Source organism: Myotis myotis, unplaced genomic scaffold, assembly GCF_014108235.1.
Source record: "Myotis myotis isolate mMyoMyo1 unplaced genomic scaffold, mMyoMyo1.p scaffold_m19_p_2, whole genome shotgun sequence".
Taxonomy (NCBI): Eukaryota; Metazoa; Chordata; class Mammalia; order Chiroptera; family Vespertilionidae; genus Myotis; species Myotis myotis.
Window position 1 is genome coordinate 163,722,174 of NW_023416324.1, and position 17,408 is coordinate 163,739,581.

Here is a 17,408-nt window from a genome sequence, read left to right on the forward strand (position 1 = left end):
TGGCACCCGGGACCCGGGCTTTCCTCACAGCCCCTGAAGGACACCCAGTCTAATTAGCATATTATGCTTTTATTATTATAGATAATGTAGGGAACTACAGACAGCAGAAGGGCCTGGGCTGTAGAGATGAGGTAGGCAGGGAACAGGTCATAAAGGGCCTTGTATTCCATGCTACAGAGCTCAGATTTTATTGTTTCCTGGGGAACCATCACAGAATTTTAAACAGGAAAGACCTGGTCACATTTCTGTCTTAAGTAGAGACTGGTAGTTGTATAGAAAATAGATTTTATTAGTGAAGATGGTAATGCTCAATTATCTTGGCTTATATTTAAAAGTTCTGTTTAGTTAGCTAGTGTTGAGTGGTATAGCATATATAAACTATATATATCAAAATAATATATATATCAAAATAATTTCACATCTAATTTTTTAGCCTATAAGCAAGCACCTTCACGTCTGATTGTTTATGAAAATGATAGACTTAGAATTATAAATATCCCTTTTGGTCTAAAAATTTAATTCTAAGATTAATAATAGTAGCCCATACTCCTCTGTCTTTTTCCTAGAGAATATCCTTCTGTGGGATGGAACAAGTTTAGTTTCACCAATTTGAAGCTGTTCTGGGTCAAAAGAACAAAGGGGTAATCACTGGTGGTTTTATTTTTTTGTATTTATATACGTAAGTTTATTATAAATTTTACTGATAATAAAGCTGGAAAATAATACACAATTTACAAATGTTAAATATATACTTATAAATACTAAAATATGCTGTGCTCTTTATTGTAATGCTACAGCATCAATTGCTGTTTGAAATGATTCCTTTGATTTTTGCTAATCCTTTTATTTGTAGCCAACCGGTGGCTGCAATGTATCGAGGACTTTTTTTTTTTAATTAAATCTTTACTGTTGAAAGTATTACATATGTCCATTCCCGCCCCCTCCGCCCCCCGCATTGACCCCTTCTAGCCTGCTCCCACCATAGGCCTTTACCACCCTATTGTCTGTATCCATGGGTTATGCATATATGTTCTTTGGTTGATCTCTTCCCACCCACCCGCCTTCCCTCTGAAATTCCACGGACTGTTCTATGTTTCAGTGTCTCTGAATATTTTTTTCTTTTTTCTTTTGTGTGTGTGTGTGTGTGTGTGTGTGTGTGTGTGAGAGAGAGAGAGAGAGAGAGAGAGAGAGAGAGAGAGAGAGAGAGAGAGATTCAGTAGTTATTCCCCAGAACTTTCCTGGTGCTTTATTTATTTTTAAAATTTTTTTTGTTGAAAATATTACATATATCCCATTGACCCCTTCTAGCCTGCACCCTCCCCCAAGGCCTTCATCACTCTATTGTCTGTGTCCATACATTATGCATATATGCATACAAGTTCTTCGGTTGATCACTTCCCATCCACCCACCCACCATCCCTGCACTTTCCCTCTGAGATGCCGTAGTCTGTTCTGTGTATGCTACTATGCTTCTGGATCTATTTTGCTCATCAGTTTATATTGTTCATTAGATTCCACATATGAGTGAGATCATATGATACTTGATACTTGTCTTTCTCTGACTGGCTTATTTCTCTTAGCATAATACTCTCCAGGTCTTTTCAAGCTGTCTCAAAGGGTAAGACAGCCTTCTTTTTTACTGCTGCATACTATTCCATGGTGTATAAATGTACCGCAGCTTTTTTATCCACTCATCTGCTGATGGGCATTTGGGCTGTTTCCACATCTTAGCTATTGTAAATTATGCTGCTATGATCATAGGGGTGCATAGATTCTTTCTGATTGGTGTCTCAGGTTTCTTGGGATATTTTCCTAGAAATGCGATCACTGGGTCAAATGACAGTTTCATTTTTAATTTTTTTAGGAAACTCCAAACTGTTTTCCATAATGCTGCACCAGTTTGCATTCCCTCCAGCAGTGTGCTAGGGTTCCCTTTTCTCCACATCCTTGCCAGTACTTGTCATTTGTTGATGTGTTGATGGTAGCCATTCTGACAGGTGTGAGGTGATATCTGGTTTTAATTTGCATCTCTCTGATGATCAGTGACTTTGAGCATTTTTTTATATGTCTCTTGGCTTTCTGTATGTCTATTTAGGTCATTTGCCCGTTTTTTAATTGGATTGTTTGTCTTCCTTCTGTTAAGTTGTATGAGTTCCTTATTTTTTTGGATATTAACCCTTTATCAGATGTATTATTGCCAAATATGTTCTACCATACAGTGGGCTCTCTTGTTGTTTTGTTGATGGTTTTGTGGTGGGGTTTTTTTGCTGTGCCGAAGCTTTTTATTTTGATGTAGTCCCATTTGTTTATTTTCTCCTTAGTTTCCTTTGCCCTAGGAGATGTATCCATAAACATATTGCTAGCTATGAGAGACGTCTGAGATTTTGCTGGCTCTGCTTTCTCCTAGAACTTGTATGATTTCATGACTTACATGTAAGTCTTTTATTCATTTTGAGTTTGTTCTTGTGTATGGTATAAGTTGGTGGTCTAGTTTCATTTATTCGTGTGTATCCCAACACTATTTATTGAAGAGACTGTCTTGACTCCATTGTATGTTCTTGCCTCCTTTGTCAAATATTGAGTGTAAATACTTAGGTCGATTTCTGGGTTCTCTGTTCTGTTCCATTGATCTACTAGTATATGTTTGTTCTTGTATCAGTACCAGGCTGTTTTGATTATAGTGGCTTTGTAGTATAACCTCATATCAGGTGGTGTGATCCCTCCAACTTTGTTGTCCTTTCTCAAGATTGCTGCAGCTTTTCAAGGTCTTCTTTGGTTCAATATAAATTTTTGGAGTATTTGTTCTTAATCTGTGAAATATGCTGTTGCTATTTTAATAGGGATTGTATTAAATCTATAGATTGCTTTGAGTAGTATGGACATTTTAATGATGTTAATTCTACCAATCCATGATCATGGTATAATCTTCCACTTGTTTATATCCTCCTCTATCTCTCTTTTAACATCCTATAGTTTTCCGAATGCAAGTCTTTTATCTCCTTGGCTAAGTTTATTCCGAAGTATCTTAATTTTTTGTTGCAATGGTAAATGGGATTGTTTAGTTTCTCTTCTGAGAATTCATTATTGGTGTATAAAAATGATTTCTGGGTGTTAATTTTGTGTACTGCTACATTGCCAAATTCAGTTATTAAATCTGGTAGGTTTTTGGTGGAGTCTTTAGGGTTTTCTATGTACAGTATCATGTCCTCTGTGAATAATGACAGTTTTACTTCCTCCTTTCCAATTTGGATGCCTTTTATTTCTTCTTCATGTTTGATCACTATGGCTATGACTTCCAGTCCTATGTTTAATAAGAGTGGTGAAAGTGGACATCTCTGTCTTGTTCCTGTTCTTAGGGGAAATGGTTTTAGTTTTTGCCCATTAAGTATGATGTTGGCTGTAAATTTGTTATATATGGCCTTTATCATGTTGAGGAATGACCCCTCTATTCCCACTTTGCTGAGAGTTTTTATCAAAAATGGGTGTTGGATTTTGTCGAATGTTTTTTCTGCATCAATTAATATGATCGTGTGATTTTTGCCTTTCGATTTATTTATGTGATGGATCACATTTATTGATTTAATAAATCCCACTTGGTCATGGTGTATGATCTTTTTAATATATTGCTGGATGCGATTTGCTAATATTTTGTTGAGGATTTTAGCATCTATGTTCATCAGGGATATTGGCCTGTAATTCTCTTTCTTTGTAGTGTCTTGGAATCTGGTGTTGGAATTAAGATAATGCTGGCCTCAAAAAAAGAGTTTGGAAGTGTTTCTTCCTCTTGGATTTTCTGAAATAGTTTGAGGAGTATAGGTGATAATTCTTCTTTGAATGTTTGGTAAAACTCCACTGTGAAGCCATGTGGACCAAGGCTTTTATGTTCTGAGAGTCTTTTGATTACTACTACTATTTCATCAGTTGTTGGCCTATTCAGGTTTTCTGATTCTTCTTGATTCAGTTTTGGAAGATTGTATTTTTCTAGGAATTTGTCCATTTCATCCACACCATCCAACTTGTTGGCATATAGTTGTTCATAGTATTTTCTTATAGTCCTTTGTATTTCTGTGGTGTCAGTGATTACTTCTTCGCTTTCATTTCTGATTATATTTATTTGAGTCCTTTATTTTGTTTCTAGATCAGTCTGGTTAAAGGTTCATCAATCTTGTTTATCTTTTCAGAAAACCAGCTCATGGTTTCATTGAATTTTGGGGGGTGTTTTTTGTTTTTTTGTTTTTTGCCTCTGTGGCATTATTTCTGCTGTCATCTTTATTTCCTTCCTTCTACTTTGGGCTTTTTCGTTCTCTTTCTAATTCTTTAAGATGTAGGCTTAAATAGTTTATTATTGATTTTTCTTATTTTTTGAGGTAGGCCTGTAGTGCTATGAACTTTCCTCTCAGTGTGTCCCAGAGATTTGGGGTTGTTGTGTGTTCATTTTTATTTGTTTCCAGGAAGTTTTTATATATTTCTTGATCTCATTGGTAACCCATACATTGTTTAATAACATGCCATTTAGCCACCATGTATTTGAATGTTTGGAGGTGTTTTTATTATAGTTGATTTCTAATTTCATTCCACTGCCACCTGAGAAGATGCTTCATATGATTTCACTCTTCTTGAACTTTATGTCCTAACATGTGGTCTGTCTTTGTGAATGACCCATATGCACTTGAGAAGAACATATATTCTGCAGCTTTGGGGTGAATATTCTATAAATGTCAGTTAAATCCATCTGATCCAGTGTGTCCTTTAGAGTCACTGTTTCCTTGTTAATTTTTTGTCTGGAAGATCTATCCAGTGAAGTGAGGGAGGTGTTAAAGTCACCTACTATGACTGTATTGTTGTTGGTATTGTTGTTGATCTCTCCCTTAAAGTCCTCTAGAAGTTTTTTATATATTAAGATGCTCCTATATTGGGTGCATTTATGTTTATCAGTGTTATACCCTCTTATTGGATCGATCCCTTTAGTTTTATGTAGTGACCTTTCTTGTCTCTTGTGATTTACTTTCATTTTGAAGTCTATTTTGTCAGATGAGTATTGCTACCCCAGCTCTTTTTTCTTTTCTGTTTGCATAGAAAATATTTTTCCATCCCTTCACTCTCATTCTCTGTGTCTTTTGTTCTGAGGCGGGCCTCTTGTAGATAGCATATAGTTTGGTCATATTTTTGTATCCATTCAGCTACCCTATGTCTTTTGATTGGAGCATTACAATCAAATGAAAGCATTTGATTGGAGCATTTAATTCATTTACATTTAAGGTTATTATTGATAGGTAGGTACTTATTTATTGCCATTTCAATTCTGTATGCCTAGGTTTCTCTCTCTATTTCTTCTAATTATTACAGCCTTCCCTTTAGCATTGCTTGTAATGCAGGCTTGGTGCTGATGTACTCCTTTAGCCTTTTTTTTATTTTGGTCTGGGAAGCTCTTTATTTCACTGTCCATTTTGAATGATAGCTTTGCTGGATATAGTAATCTTGGTTTCAGATCCTTGCTTTCCATTATCTTGAGTACTTCATATCATTCCCTTCTGGCCTGTAGAGTTTCTGATGAGAAATCGGGTGTCAGCCTTATGGGAGCTCCTTTGTAGGTAACAGTTTGCTTTACTCCTGCTACCTTTAAGATTCTCTCTTTGTCTTTAATTATTTTGCATTTTAATTATGATGTGTCTGGGTATTGCCCTGTTTGGGTTCTTCTTGCTTGGGACTCTGTGTCTCCTGGACTTGTGTGACTTATTTCTTCACCCAGATTAGGGAAGTTTTCTGCCATTATTTCTTCAAAAACATTCTCTATCCCAGCCGTGGGCAAACTACGGCCCACGGGCCGGATCCGGCCCCTTTGAAACGAATAAAACTAAAAAAAAAAAAAGACCGTACCCTTTTATGTAATGATGTTTACTTTGAATTTATATTAGTTCACACAAACACTCCATCCATGCTTTTGTTCCGGCCCTCCGGTCCAGTTTAAGAACCCATTGTGGCCCTTGAGTCAAAAAGTTTGCCCACCCCTGCTCTATCCCCTGCTCCTTTTCTTCCCCTTCTGGCACACCTACTATTTGAATATTGTTTCTTGTCCCACGTCTCCCTTAAGCTATCCTCCTGTTTTTTCATTGTTTTTCCTATTTGGTTCTCTAATTGAGTGATTTTTTCCTACCCTGTCTTCTAATTCACTTATCCGATTCTCAGCTTCCCCGAATCTGCTGTTTATTCCTTCCATTGTGTTCTTTATTAGTGCTATGTCATTCTTTATTTCTGACTGGTCTTTTTTCATAGTTACTGTATCTTTTCTCATGCTGTTGAGCATTTTTACCATCATTATTATCAACTCTGTATCAGATAAATTTCTTATCTCCATTTCATTTACCTCTTCTTCTGGAGAATTATCTTGTTCTTTCATTGTGGACTTTTTTTTTTTGTCTCCCCATTTTGGCTGCCTGTTGGGTTTGTGACTATGTATTAGGTTTGTGACTCAGTCTCTAGTGCAGGACAGTGTCAGACAGCTGTTTCTGACTAACTAGGTCAGGAAATACTAAAAGCCTTTAGAGATCCACCTCTGCCTGTTGATTAATTGGTTTCAATTTTGAGTAGCCCTCAAGCAATCATCCACAGGTGTGGTGAGAGGTTTTCCAACAGGCTGGGGCAATTGTTTCTGCCTAGAGCAGCTGTTCTCAACCTGTGGGTCACAACCCCTTTGGAGGTCGAACAACCCTTTCACAGGGGTCGCCTAAGACCATCGGAAAACACATATATAATTACATATTGTTTTTGTGATTAATCACTATGCTTTAATTATGTTCAATTTGTAACAATGAAAATACATCCTGCATATCAGAGATTTACATTACGATTCATAACAGTTAGCAAAATTACAGTTATGAAATAGCAACGAAAATAATTTTATGTTTGGGGGTCACCACAACATGAGGAACTGTATTAAAGAGTCGTGGTATTAGGAAGGTTGAGAACCACTGGCCTAGAGGCTATTTGCTATTCTCAGTCTGTTAATGGGCCTCAGAAACTCCGCACCTTTGGGCAAGGTGTTTCCAATAGAGTGGGTCAACTGTCTTCCCCCAGCCAAAACCTGCCTCCATAGCAGAGGTCTGCCTGAGAAAGATGACCTCTGCTGCTTGAGGGAATGACTCAGCACAGGAAACCACAGGTGGCTGCCTTCTGAGCTCCAACCCTAGAGCCCCACCCTTGGTCTGCTCACACAGCTCCAGTCCACTCTGCCCTCCCTCTGCCGGAGCCCAAGGTGAGTGGCAGCATACTAAATTTTGTGCGTTGGCCCTTTAAGAGGGTGCCTGCATCTTCAGCCATCTCTCCCTGGCAGACAGCAACTCTGCTGCTTTCACAGCCAGATGTTATGTGGGCACCTTTCTCAGTTCTAGTGCTCTGTGTTGGAGATCCCAGGCGTGCGTTTAGACCCACAGTTCTCAGTGGAAACCCCCCACAGCTGAGACATCCCTCTGGACCAGTGGTTCTCAACCTTCTGGCCCTTTAAATACAGCTCCTCATGTTGTGACCCAACCATAAAATTATTTTTGTTACTACTTCATAACTGTAATGTTGCTACTGTTATGAATTGTAATGTAAATATCTGATATGCAGGATGGTCTGAGGCGACCCCTGTGAAAGGGTCGTTCGACCACCAAAGGGGTTGTGACCCACAGGTTGAGAACCGCTGCCTGGACCCTCAAGCCCCATCACATGTTTTAGATTAGAGACAGAAGAGTCGCCCTTTAAAGAGATGGGTATTTTTTTCAATTATATTTTTATTGATTTCATAGAGGAAGGGAGAGGGAGAAACATCAGTGTTGAGAGAGAATCATTTATTGGGAATTGAACTATGACCTCCTGGTTCATAGGTCAATGATGAACCACGGAGCCATGCCGGCCAGGCAAGAGATGCGTATTTTTTGTTTATTTTTTGTATTTTTTTACCCTTAGACTCTAGCTTAAATGTAGCCTAAAAGGTGGTGGCCTTAAAGCGCAGGGGTCAGGAATGTTTGGCCTGCAGGCTGAATAAGGCCCACGAAATCATTTAGTCTGGCCCTGTCTAGGAGTGAGTTAATGAAATGTTTGACCTAAAGAGCAGGCTAATTTTTAAGTTGATTCTAAGGATCATTTTTCCCCTAGTTCACTTACAAGTTGTGCATTTTATTAAAGGAAAACTGGATCTATTAAGTCAGTGGTTCTCAACCTTCTGGCCCTTTAAATACAGTTCCTCATGTTGTGACCCAACCATGAAATTATTTTCGTTGCTACTTCATAACTGTAATGTTGCTACTGTTAAGAATCGTAATGTAAATATCTGATATGCAGGATGGTCTTAGGCGACCCCTGTGGAAGGGTCATTTGACCGCCAAAGGGGTCGCGACCCACAGGTTGAGAACTGCTGTATTAAGTGATCCAGTTGCCTGGTTGACATCTTGGAGATAAGCGATGGTGGATTTTTTTTGTTGTTGCTGGTCCTTGCAGTTCTTGGCTTCCAAAGTTATAAAGCAGTGATTCTTTTTCTTTTTTCTTTTAAAGCAGTGATTCTTTTTATATAGCCGTATCCTTCCAGCACATTATTTGATTTGTGACATGTTTCAGTATGTTTTTATTTTAGATACTTTTTAAAATATTCTTTCACCTCCTACTGGGTCTACTAAAATACAGGACATATATTTGTGTTATATAAAATGAAATAGAATTAAATAAATTTTTAGGATATGGCATCCTTTTACATGGACTAATGTTTGTAAATATGTTTCAAGTTCTGCTTAATTATTTTCTGCTTCTGTCCTTTGACTCTTTATACTCCTAATATATGAAACTTTCTTTAATATATGTCTCCAAACTTAACATTCCCACATTGAAAAATAAGGCTGGGCCTTCAACACAACAGGAACTAGAATTGTTTCTCTATGTGTTAGGAAATATGGCCTGCAACAGTTACTGGGTGTTATTTCTTATAACTTTATTCACCTGTGAGAGACCGATTCTGGTTTAGTTTAGGTATTCTCTGAACTATAATGGAAGGGGGGGTTCTGTGGTTAACTTGGCTTGAATTAGATGCCTACCTTGGACCAGTCATCTATAATAGGGTCATATAAGAAAATGGCTTTTTTCCCATATGCATATCAGAAGTGGGATGCATAGCAGTTCTTTTTTTTTTTAAAAGGAGAAATAATCACTCTAATACAAAATTGTTTTTCTGTAAGCAGTTCAGAACTCTCTAAAGCAGGGGTCCTCAAACTTTTTAAACAGGGGGCCAGTTCACTGTCCCTCAGACGGTTGGAGGGCCAGACTATAGTTTAAAAAAAAACTATGAACAAATTCCTATGCACACTGCACATATCTTATTTTGAAGTAAAAAAACAAAATGGGAACAAATACAATATTTGTATTTGCATGTGGCCCGCGGGCCGTAGTTTGAGGACCCCTGCTCTAAAGAGTAAACTAGTAGCTTATAGTTTGTTAATAAATATTTTCTCTAATTCAAGATACTGAGTTAAAAGCCAGGAGACATAAAGAAAAGTAGAAGGAGTCCTCAGATTACTTAAATTCCAGTGGAAAATGAGAGGTTGTTTATGATAGGTGTAATGGTGCATTTCAGTAAAATTAGCAAAATTTATACTAAACTTAACCGTTCCATTTTCTGCTGTTCCTTTTTATGACCAGTGTGCCCTGCCCCCTCACCATAGCTAGGTCTCTTATAAATAACTATTACATGTGCCTGGGAGACCTAGAGAGGAGATGGACATTTGAGCACAAATCTATCATCACTTGCCAAAAAAATAATATGCTTCCTACTAATGCTCTTTTATATTAGGAGAACCTTCCGGTTAAACACAGCAGGTTGATCATATACCTCTATTCTCTCTTCCTCCCTAGACCCAACTAAAATGATATGTAAAAAAAGAAAAGACTTTATATCGCAAGGGCAAAGTGAATGGGAGAGGACACAGTAAAGCACAAGAAATTTCAATACATATTTGGAAGGTTGAAGTTGTGGAGAAGTGAGAACTGACTAAGCAAACCAGAGGAAGACATATCCTAAGCATTTGCAGAGAGGGATGTCTGAGAAGTAAACTAGTTTTCCTTGTAAAAATGTCAGAGGCCAAAACCGGTTTGGCTCAGTGGATAGAGCGTCGGCCTGCGGACTGGGGGGTCCCGGGTTCGATTCCGGTCAAGGGCATGTGCCTGGGTTGCGGGCATATCCCCGGTGGGAGATGTGCAGGAGGCGGCTGATCGATGTTTCTCTCTCATCGATGTTTCTAACTCTCTGTCCCTCTCCCTTCCTCTCTGTAAAAAATCAATAAAATATATTTTTTAAAAAAAATGTCAGAGGTTCAGGAGTTAGAGGCACACAGTGTGTGTGTGTGTGTGTGTGTGTGTGTGTGTGTGTGTGTGTGATAATAAACAGGCTGAAAAGAGGGGGATTAGTTGACAATCCATATGGGAAGTGTCAAGGGACCTTACAACCCCTCCTCTACACAGCCATGAAATATAACACATCCTCTGGAACAGCTAAAGAACAAACAAACACATCACATTTATTTGAGGAGAAATTAAACCCAAGAGGCTCCTTATTCTTGTCAAGGGAGTCAGAAAAAGGTGTGGCACCAGAATAAAAAAAAGTGGATTCAGTGGAAGTCAATATACTAAACTCCTTCCCCTGCCTTGCTTTCAGAACACTTGTAGCTTTAGTCAAAGTCCTCAGACAAGAAATGGGAAGAGTTTTCTCTGGAAAATACCCTGGAAAAAAAATACTTTAGATATTACACCCCCATCTTTTAAAATATATATATATATATATATATATATATATATATATATATATATATATATATATATATTTCAGAAAAGAAGGGAGAAGGAGAGAGAGAAACATCAGTGATGAGAAAGAATCATTGATCGGCTGCCTGCTGCACCCCCTGCCTCCTGGGGATCGAGCCCACAACCCAGGCATGTACCCCGACTGGGAATCAAATCATTTCCTGGTTCACAGGTCGATGCTCAACCACTGAGCCACACCGGCCAGGCTCCACCCCCATCTTTAATGGAAAGGCTAACTTATCTCCCAGCTAACTTTTTAAAAAATCCTCACTTGAGTATACGTTTTTATTGATTTTTAAAGAGAGGTGAAGGGAGAGAGAGAGGGAGGGAGAGAGAAACATTGGATGGGTTGTGTCCTCTATGAGCCCCTTCTGGGGATCAAACCCACAACATAGGTATACCCTGACCAAGAATCGAACCCTCGACCTTTTAGTGTATGGACAACTCTCCAACTAACTGAGCCACCTGGCTCGGTCATCCAGTTAACTTTTTGTACTTTTATATATGAGTAGACAGTGAAGGATTGTCAGACACTTGACAACCATTAAATAAGAGAGGCCAAAACAATGGGATAAAAAAGGAATGTAGAAGAAACAGACAATGTAGGGAGAAAAAACCCAACTTACACACACAAACTATATAATAGAGAAGATAAATTGCATCCATGAAACAAGAAAAGTATCTCAGAAAAAGAATGGTCAGAGAACAATCTACATATATAAAAGCCTAAGCAACTGTTACGATGGAATGACCGGAATGACTGGTCGTTATGACGCGCACTCACTGCCAGGGGCCAGACGCTCAACACAGAAGCTTCCCCCAGCCCTCTGGCCCCGATCACTGATGGGGCCTGCTGGCCAACCTCCCAGTTCCTCCCCCCAGCCAGCAGGCCCTCGGGCTGGGATGGGGAACCGGGGATGGGTGATGGCATGCAGGCAGTGAGGAAAGGAGGAGGTGGGGAGGCGTGGAGGCAGAGAACCTGATTGGCCCTATCGGACCCTAGGGACCCCACCAGTGCACGAATTTCATGCACTAGGCCTCTAGTGAGAAATAATTCTTGGAAAGCCTACATTTAAGATAACTAAAACAAACAAAAGATGTCTATAGGTGAAGAGTAGAAGATCATTAATAAAATTTTCCCAGATCATTAAACTATAATGCAAAGATAAAAAATGTGACACTGTCTGGTTGTCTCCACCCCTAATTTATGACAGGATTACTTACTGTACTTCATTTATCAGTTTTCTATCATTGTCTTTAAGATAAATCTTTTTTCTAAAATAACTTTGTTTCTAATATGTTTTAGGAAAAATATAAACATGATTATGAGTACATTTTAAAATTTTGTTTAATAGGTTGATTCTTTTTTTAATGCCCTTTAGGAAGTAGGAAGAAAGAGAAGGAACGGCCAGAAATTTCTCCTCCTTCTGATTTTGAGCACACCATCCATGTTGGCTTTGATGCCGTTACTGGAGAATTCACTGTAAGTTTACCTAGTTGGGACTCATTTTTATATCATCACTCAAGCTTTTCCATGCAGTAGTAAGTTTGAAGTTAACTTTCCCATCCACATATTAATTATGAATTCTTAGTGCTTTTCTCTTCTTCTAAAAGGATTTGTGGATGGATGTATCCTTTTCCTAGGGAACAGCAACTATTAATTGTAATTATGCAAAACAGATTTAGATAGACATTTAGAAAACTAGGCTTTTTAGAATTTAGTCAAACCTATAGTTAATATATGTATTTCATCATTCTCCTCTGGAAATTGATTTTATTGGAGCAACTCTAAACAGCTAATTCCTGACTGTCTTGTTTTTAGGGCATGCCAGAACAGTGGGCTCGATTATTACAGACTTCCAATATCACCAAACTAGAGCAAAAGAAGAATCCTCAGGCTGTGCTGGATGTCTTAAAGTTCTATGACTCCAACACAGTGAAGCAGAAATATCTGAGCTTTACTCCTCCAGGTAAGCTTTCAATTCTAATTCACATGAGATTGCAGAGTTGTGAAACTCTTCAAAATAAAAAGATTGCTTATGGGGGGAAAAAAACCACCTAAGCTGTAGTTTTTGTCTCCACTTTTCCCCTTGCATCTATCTGCCTTTATTTATTTATTTATTTATTTATTTATTTATTTATTTATTTATTTATTTATTTATTTATATATTTCAGAGAGGAAGGTAGAGGGAGAGAGATATAGAAACATCAATGATAAAAGAGAATCATTGATTGGTTGCCTCCTGCACACCCCACACTGAGGATCGAGCCTGCAATCCGGGCATACGCACTGACCAGGATTTGACCCGTTACCTCCTGATTTGTTGGTCGATACTCAACCACTGAGTATCGAGTTTATAAAAGCTAGATCTGGCTGGGCTAGATCTAGCTTTTATAAACTGACTGGAACAGCTCTTATGCATAATCTCTTAACTTTGACAAAAGTGGATATTTTGGCCTTTTGTTTGTTTTTCTCTTTACTTCTTTTGAATGACTTCCAGCAATAGAAGGGAAAAATGCTGATTTATAGTTCATACTAGAAATATATTTATTGCTAGTGGGACAGGAGAAGGGTTGTATTACTATATAAATGCACAGACTTTGAGATAAAAAATGTTTAAGTCCACTGAAAAATTGAAACATCAAATGTACAAAAGAAGCATTAGACTAAAAGAAGTTATTCTTCAAAATTGAAATATCATCAGGCAAGACTAGAATAATAGTAGATTTTAAAAAATAGTTTGTTTGAATCAGTATCAGAATAAAGTTCATACATTGTAGTTGATTGCTATATCTCTTGAATCTTTTTTGATATTTAGGCTTCTCCTCCCTCATTCTGATTCTCATGGTCTCTTTTCCTTGTAATTTATTTGTTAAACAAACATGATCATTTGTCTTGTTTCCCTAGTATGGATTTTACTAATTATATCCCAAGGTGTCATTTAATATGTTTCTTTGTCCTCTGAAGTCATACGTGTAGTTTTTAAAAACAATGTGATAGAGCTAAAATCATATAGTATTAATTGTACTTAATTTGATTGCATCATTGCAGAAATAGAGACCATTTGGCAAATGATTTTAATTTTTTTTTACTTAGTCTAGTACATCCTTAGCAAAAGGTTAGACTTGTCCCTGAACTTTTCTGTCAACTAGTAAGTCTGTGTAAATTAGTAATCTTTTTTAAAATCATGTTTGACCAGAAAATTATATATATTTCATAGATATTATATATGCATCTTAAAAAGTAAACCAAAACAAAACTTACCCTTCTAAATTGAAGAATGAGTATTTTATTTTATTTTATCTATTTTTTAATACATTTTTGTGGATTTCAGAGAGGAATGGAAAGGGAGAGAGAGAGAGAAACATCAACTATGAGAGAGAATCATTGATCGGCTGCCTCCTGCACGCCCTCTACTGGGGATCGAGCCCACAACCAGGCATGTGCCCTTGATGGAATTGAACCCAGGACCCTTCAGTCTGCAGGCCAACGCTCTGTCTATTGAGCCAAACTGCCTAGGGCCGGAATGAGTATTTTAATATTTAATCTTTATGAATTGGTTTTGCCCTCAGGGATTTGCTTTCATACTCATCACAATTTATATCAAGCATTGCCCTTTGCACATTTTGTCTGCATGGTTGGGTGCTTTAAGTTCCTCAATAGGCAATTTTCTGGAGACAGTATCATTGTGAATAAGCTTCTGTTTTATTTAATAAATACAGGTTGACAGGTATAGTTTCAAATAAATTTTTAATAACTTTATTAAGGTATAATTTACATGCTATAAAATTCACCCACTTAAAGGATACAGTTCAATGATTTTAGTAAATTTACATTAAGACTGGAGATTTGTCGACTGAATCTTGCATAAATTCTTGTTTGATTACAGGTATTGTCAGTTTTCTCAAGACTTAATTCAGTTTAAAATCAGTCTAAACATTTTACTTGCTCTGCTTTCTATTATCTTTTATTTTATAAGCATTTTATTTTTTGAAATGTTAACTTAGTATTATTTTCTGTTTCATATTCAGAGAAAGATGGCTTCGCTTCTGGAACACCAGCAGTGAGTTAATATGTTATTTCTTATAGCTCTTGTTATAATTTAAGTTTCCCAAAACAAATTTCAGTTTTTATTTTGCTTCCTAACATAAATTACAACCATTCGAAATAAATAACTACTTAATATATGTTTTAGTTAGCCACTTAATTAGTTGAGGAAGCCATGTTAAACCAATAGAATATCCTTGATATGATACTCAAACTGCTAAAACTTATTATGATCGAGAGCAGTTTAGCTACTTTTGGTAATGTTTCTGTACATAGACATGAATACAAAGAACTGCTAGCTTTTTCTCTGGCCCCATTCTACTGAATATAGCCTGTGGAAACGTACTGAACAACAGGGAAGCCTGTCAGTCTTCAGAGTTGACTGAAACTTTGTACGTTATCATGCAAGCACAGTTACCTCCTGCAGAGTCATTGTTTATTTTCAATTCCTCAATTAGAGGAAACAGTCTCCTGGGGTTAATATGAAGGTTAACTGGGGTAATATGTAAAGTACCTATCTAGCACACACCTGGCACATAATCTCTGTGTAAAGGTTAATTAATACCTTCCTCTCTTGCTTCATTAGCCATCATTTTTTCTGGTGAATGTAGCTGTTTTAAATGACTGAAAATGAATCTGACTTACACAAAGCCTAGAGGATTCTTGTTTTTGGTCTTAACAAATAAAGTGATTGTTTACTAAAGGGTTTGTTAAGGGGTATAAAATTCTCTATATAAAAGGTATACATTCTCTTTTAAGAATACTTGATATTTATCACATATATTTATTTCATAAACTTACTTTACTTACAGAATTGCCTTGATGTTTTAAGTGATTAAATTAGAGTAAATGAGGATTTACTGTTTTGAAATGAGCTATTAAAATAAATATTTTAAAAAATATGTTAAAAGAGATTCATATTTTAACATATTGTTATATTTGACATGTCTTCCTTACCTTTGCTCGTTGATAAATGCAGTTGAATACCAAGGGATCAGAAACATCAGCAGTAGTAACAGAGGAAGATGATGATGATGAAGAGGCTGCTCCTCCCGTGATTGCCCCACGACCTGATCATACAAAATCAGTGAGTGTCTTATTAGTGAATTGGGCTGTGTATGTGTGCATGTGTGTTTTAAAAAGCAGTCTGTACTTGACTTCCATTGATCAATTTTAGAAAGCCCTCATGCTTAAAATATTTTAGTGTGGGGAAATTTGACTAGGAGATCTTTACCTAAAGACCACTCATCAAAAAACTAGCTATATATATATATATATATATATATATATATATATATATATATATATATAGTGATTTCAGAGAGGAAGGGAGAGAGATAGAAACATTGATGAGAGAGAATCATTGATTGGCTGTCTCCTACACCCCCCCTACTGGGGTTCAAGACCGCAACCCAGGCATGTGCCCTTGATCAGAATCGAACCTGGGACCCTTCAGTCCATAGGCCGATACTCTATCCACTGAGCCAAACCAGCTAGGGCAAAAGAAACTAGCTTTTTTGAAAATTAAAATCAAATGAGTTCTTTAAAATACAAATACTTATTGTTTTTTATTTTTTATTGAATTTATTGGGGTGACATTGGTTAATAAAATTACTTACTTTATCTCCCATTTTACAATCCTCTCAAAGCCTAATGTCATTCAAGGGGCTTCTAAGAGTGAATTCCTAAACAGATATAGAACTTTAACAATAATGACCTTAGGTAGAGAGAAAAGGAGTCCTGTCCCTCTTCCTGTACTAATAGAAGTAAAGTAGGGGAAGGTGCTGTGCACAGCATCAGGGAGTGGTGGTACACTTGGCAGGTAAAGCTCTGAGGACTTCCAGTGCATCCTGGTCTAATGATTGAGGGCTCTGTTTTCTTTATATCCTAGAACTGGCTGTTGGAAATGAAAGGATAGAAATCATATTTGTGCAAAAATTTGGGGGATATTATTATTTTAACATCAAGGTTTCTATTATTTTGTTCTTTATTTCTCTTTTGTGGTAAAGACATGATTTTAAACTTTTTGCTTCATTACTAGCGTTTCATTTTATTTTATTTTTTGTTAATCCTCACCCAAAGATATTTTTCCATTGATTTTTTTTTTTTTTTTTTATGGAGTGGAAGGGAGGGAGGGAGACAGAGAGAGAATCGATGGATGTAGGAGAGACACATTGATTATTTGCCTCCTACACGTGCCCCAACCAGGGCTGGGGATTGAGTCTGCAACCTAGCTATGTGCCCTTGACCAGAATCGAACCCAGAACCCTTCAGTCCACTGGCCATGCTCTGTTCACTAAGCCAAACTGCCTAGGGCTCTAGCATATCATTTTAGATCTGGTTACTCTTAAATTTCATTCAAGGATCTGCTCTTTTGCTAGAAAAATTTAAAAGAAAGACATAATGTACGAAATAAAAATGTTTCACATTTATTCTTAGTTACAAGTCGGGTTTTTTCCTACAAATCTTTTTTAAAGACAGATCTGAAAATACTATTCTCATTCTTTAGAACACTGGAGACAACTTAGTTTTGGTC

The 17,408-nt window shown here is 37.1% G+C and overlaps 1 protein-coding gene across 1 annotated transcript in view; it reads left to right on the top strand.

The window, feature by feature from the left end:
* Positions 1-17,408, top strand: part of PAK2 (p21 (RAC1) activated kinase 2) — a 111,129-nt gene that overhangs the window by 60,047 nt on the left and 33,674 nt on the right. Inside the window, exons 3-6 of the mRNA XM_036347415.1 lie at positions 12,207-12,307; positions 12,647-12,794; positions 14,857-14,888; positions 15,852-15,959. Of these exons, the coding sequence (XP_036203308.1) occupies positions 12,207-12,307; positions 12,647-12,794; positions 14,857-14,888; positions 15,852-15,959 (389 nt within the window). The remainder of the gene's footprint in view (positions 1-12,206; positions 12,308-12,646; positions 12,795-14,856; positions 14,889-15,851; positions 15,960-17,408) is intronic.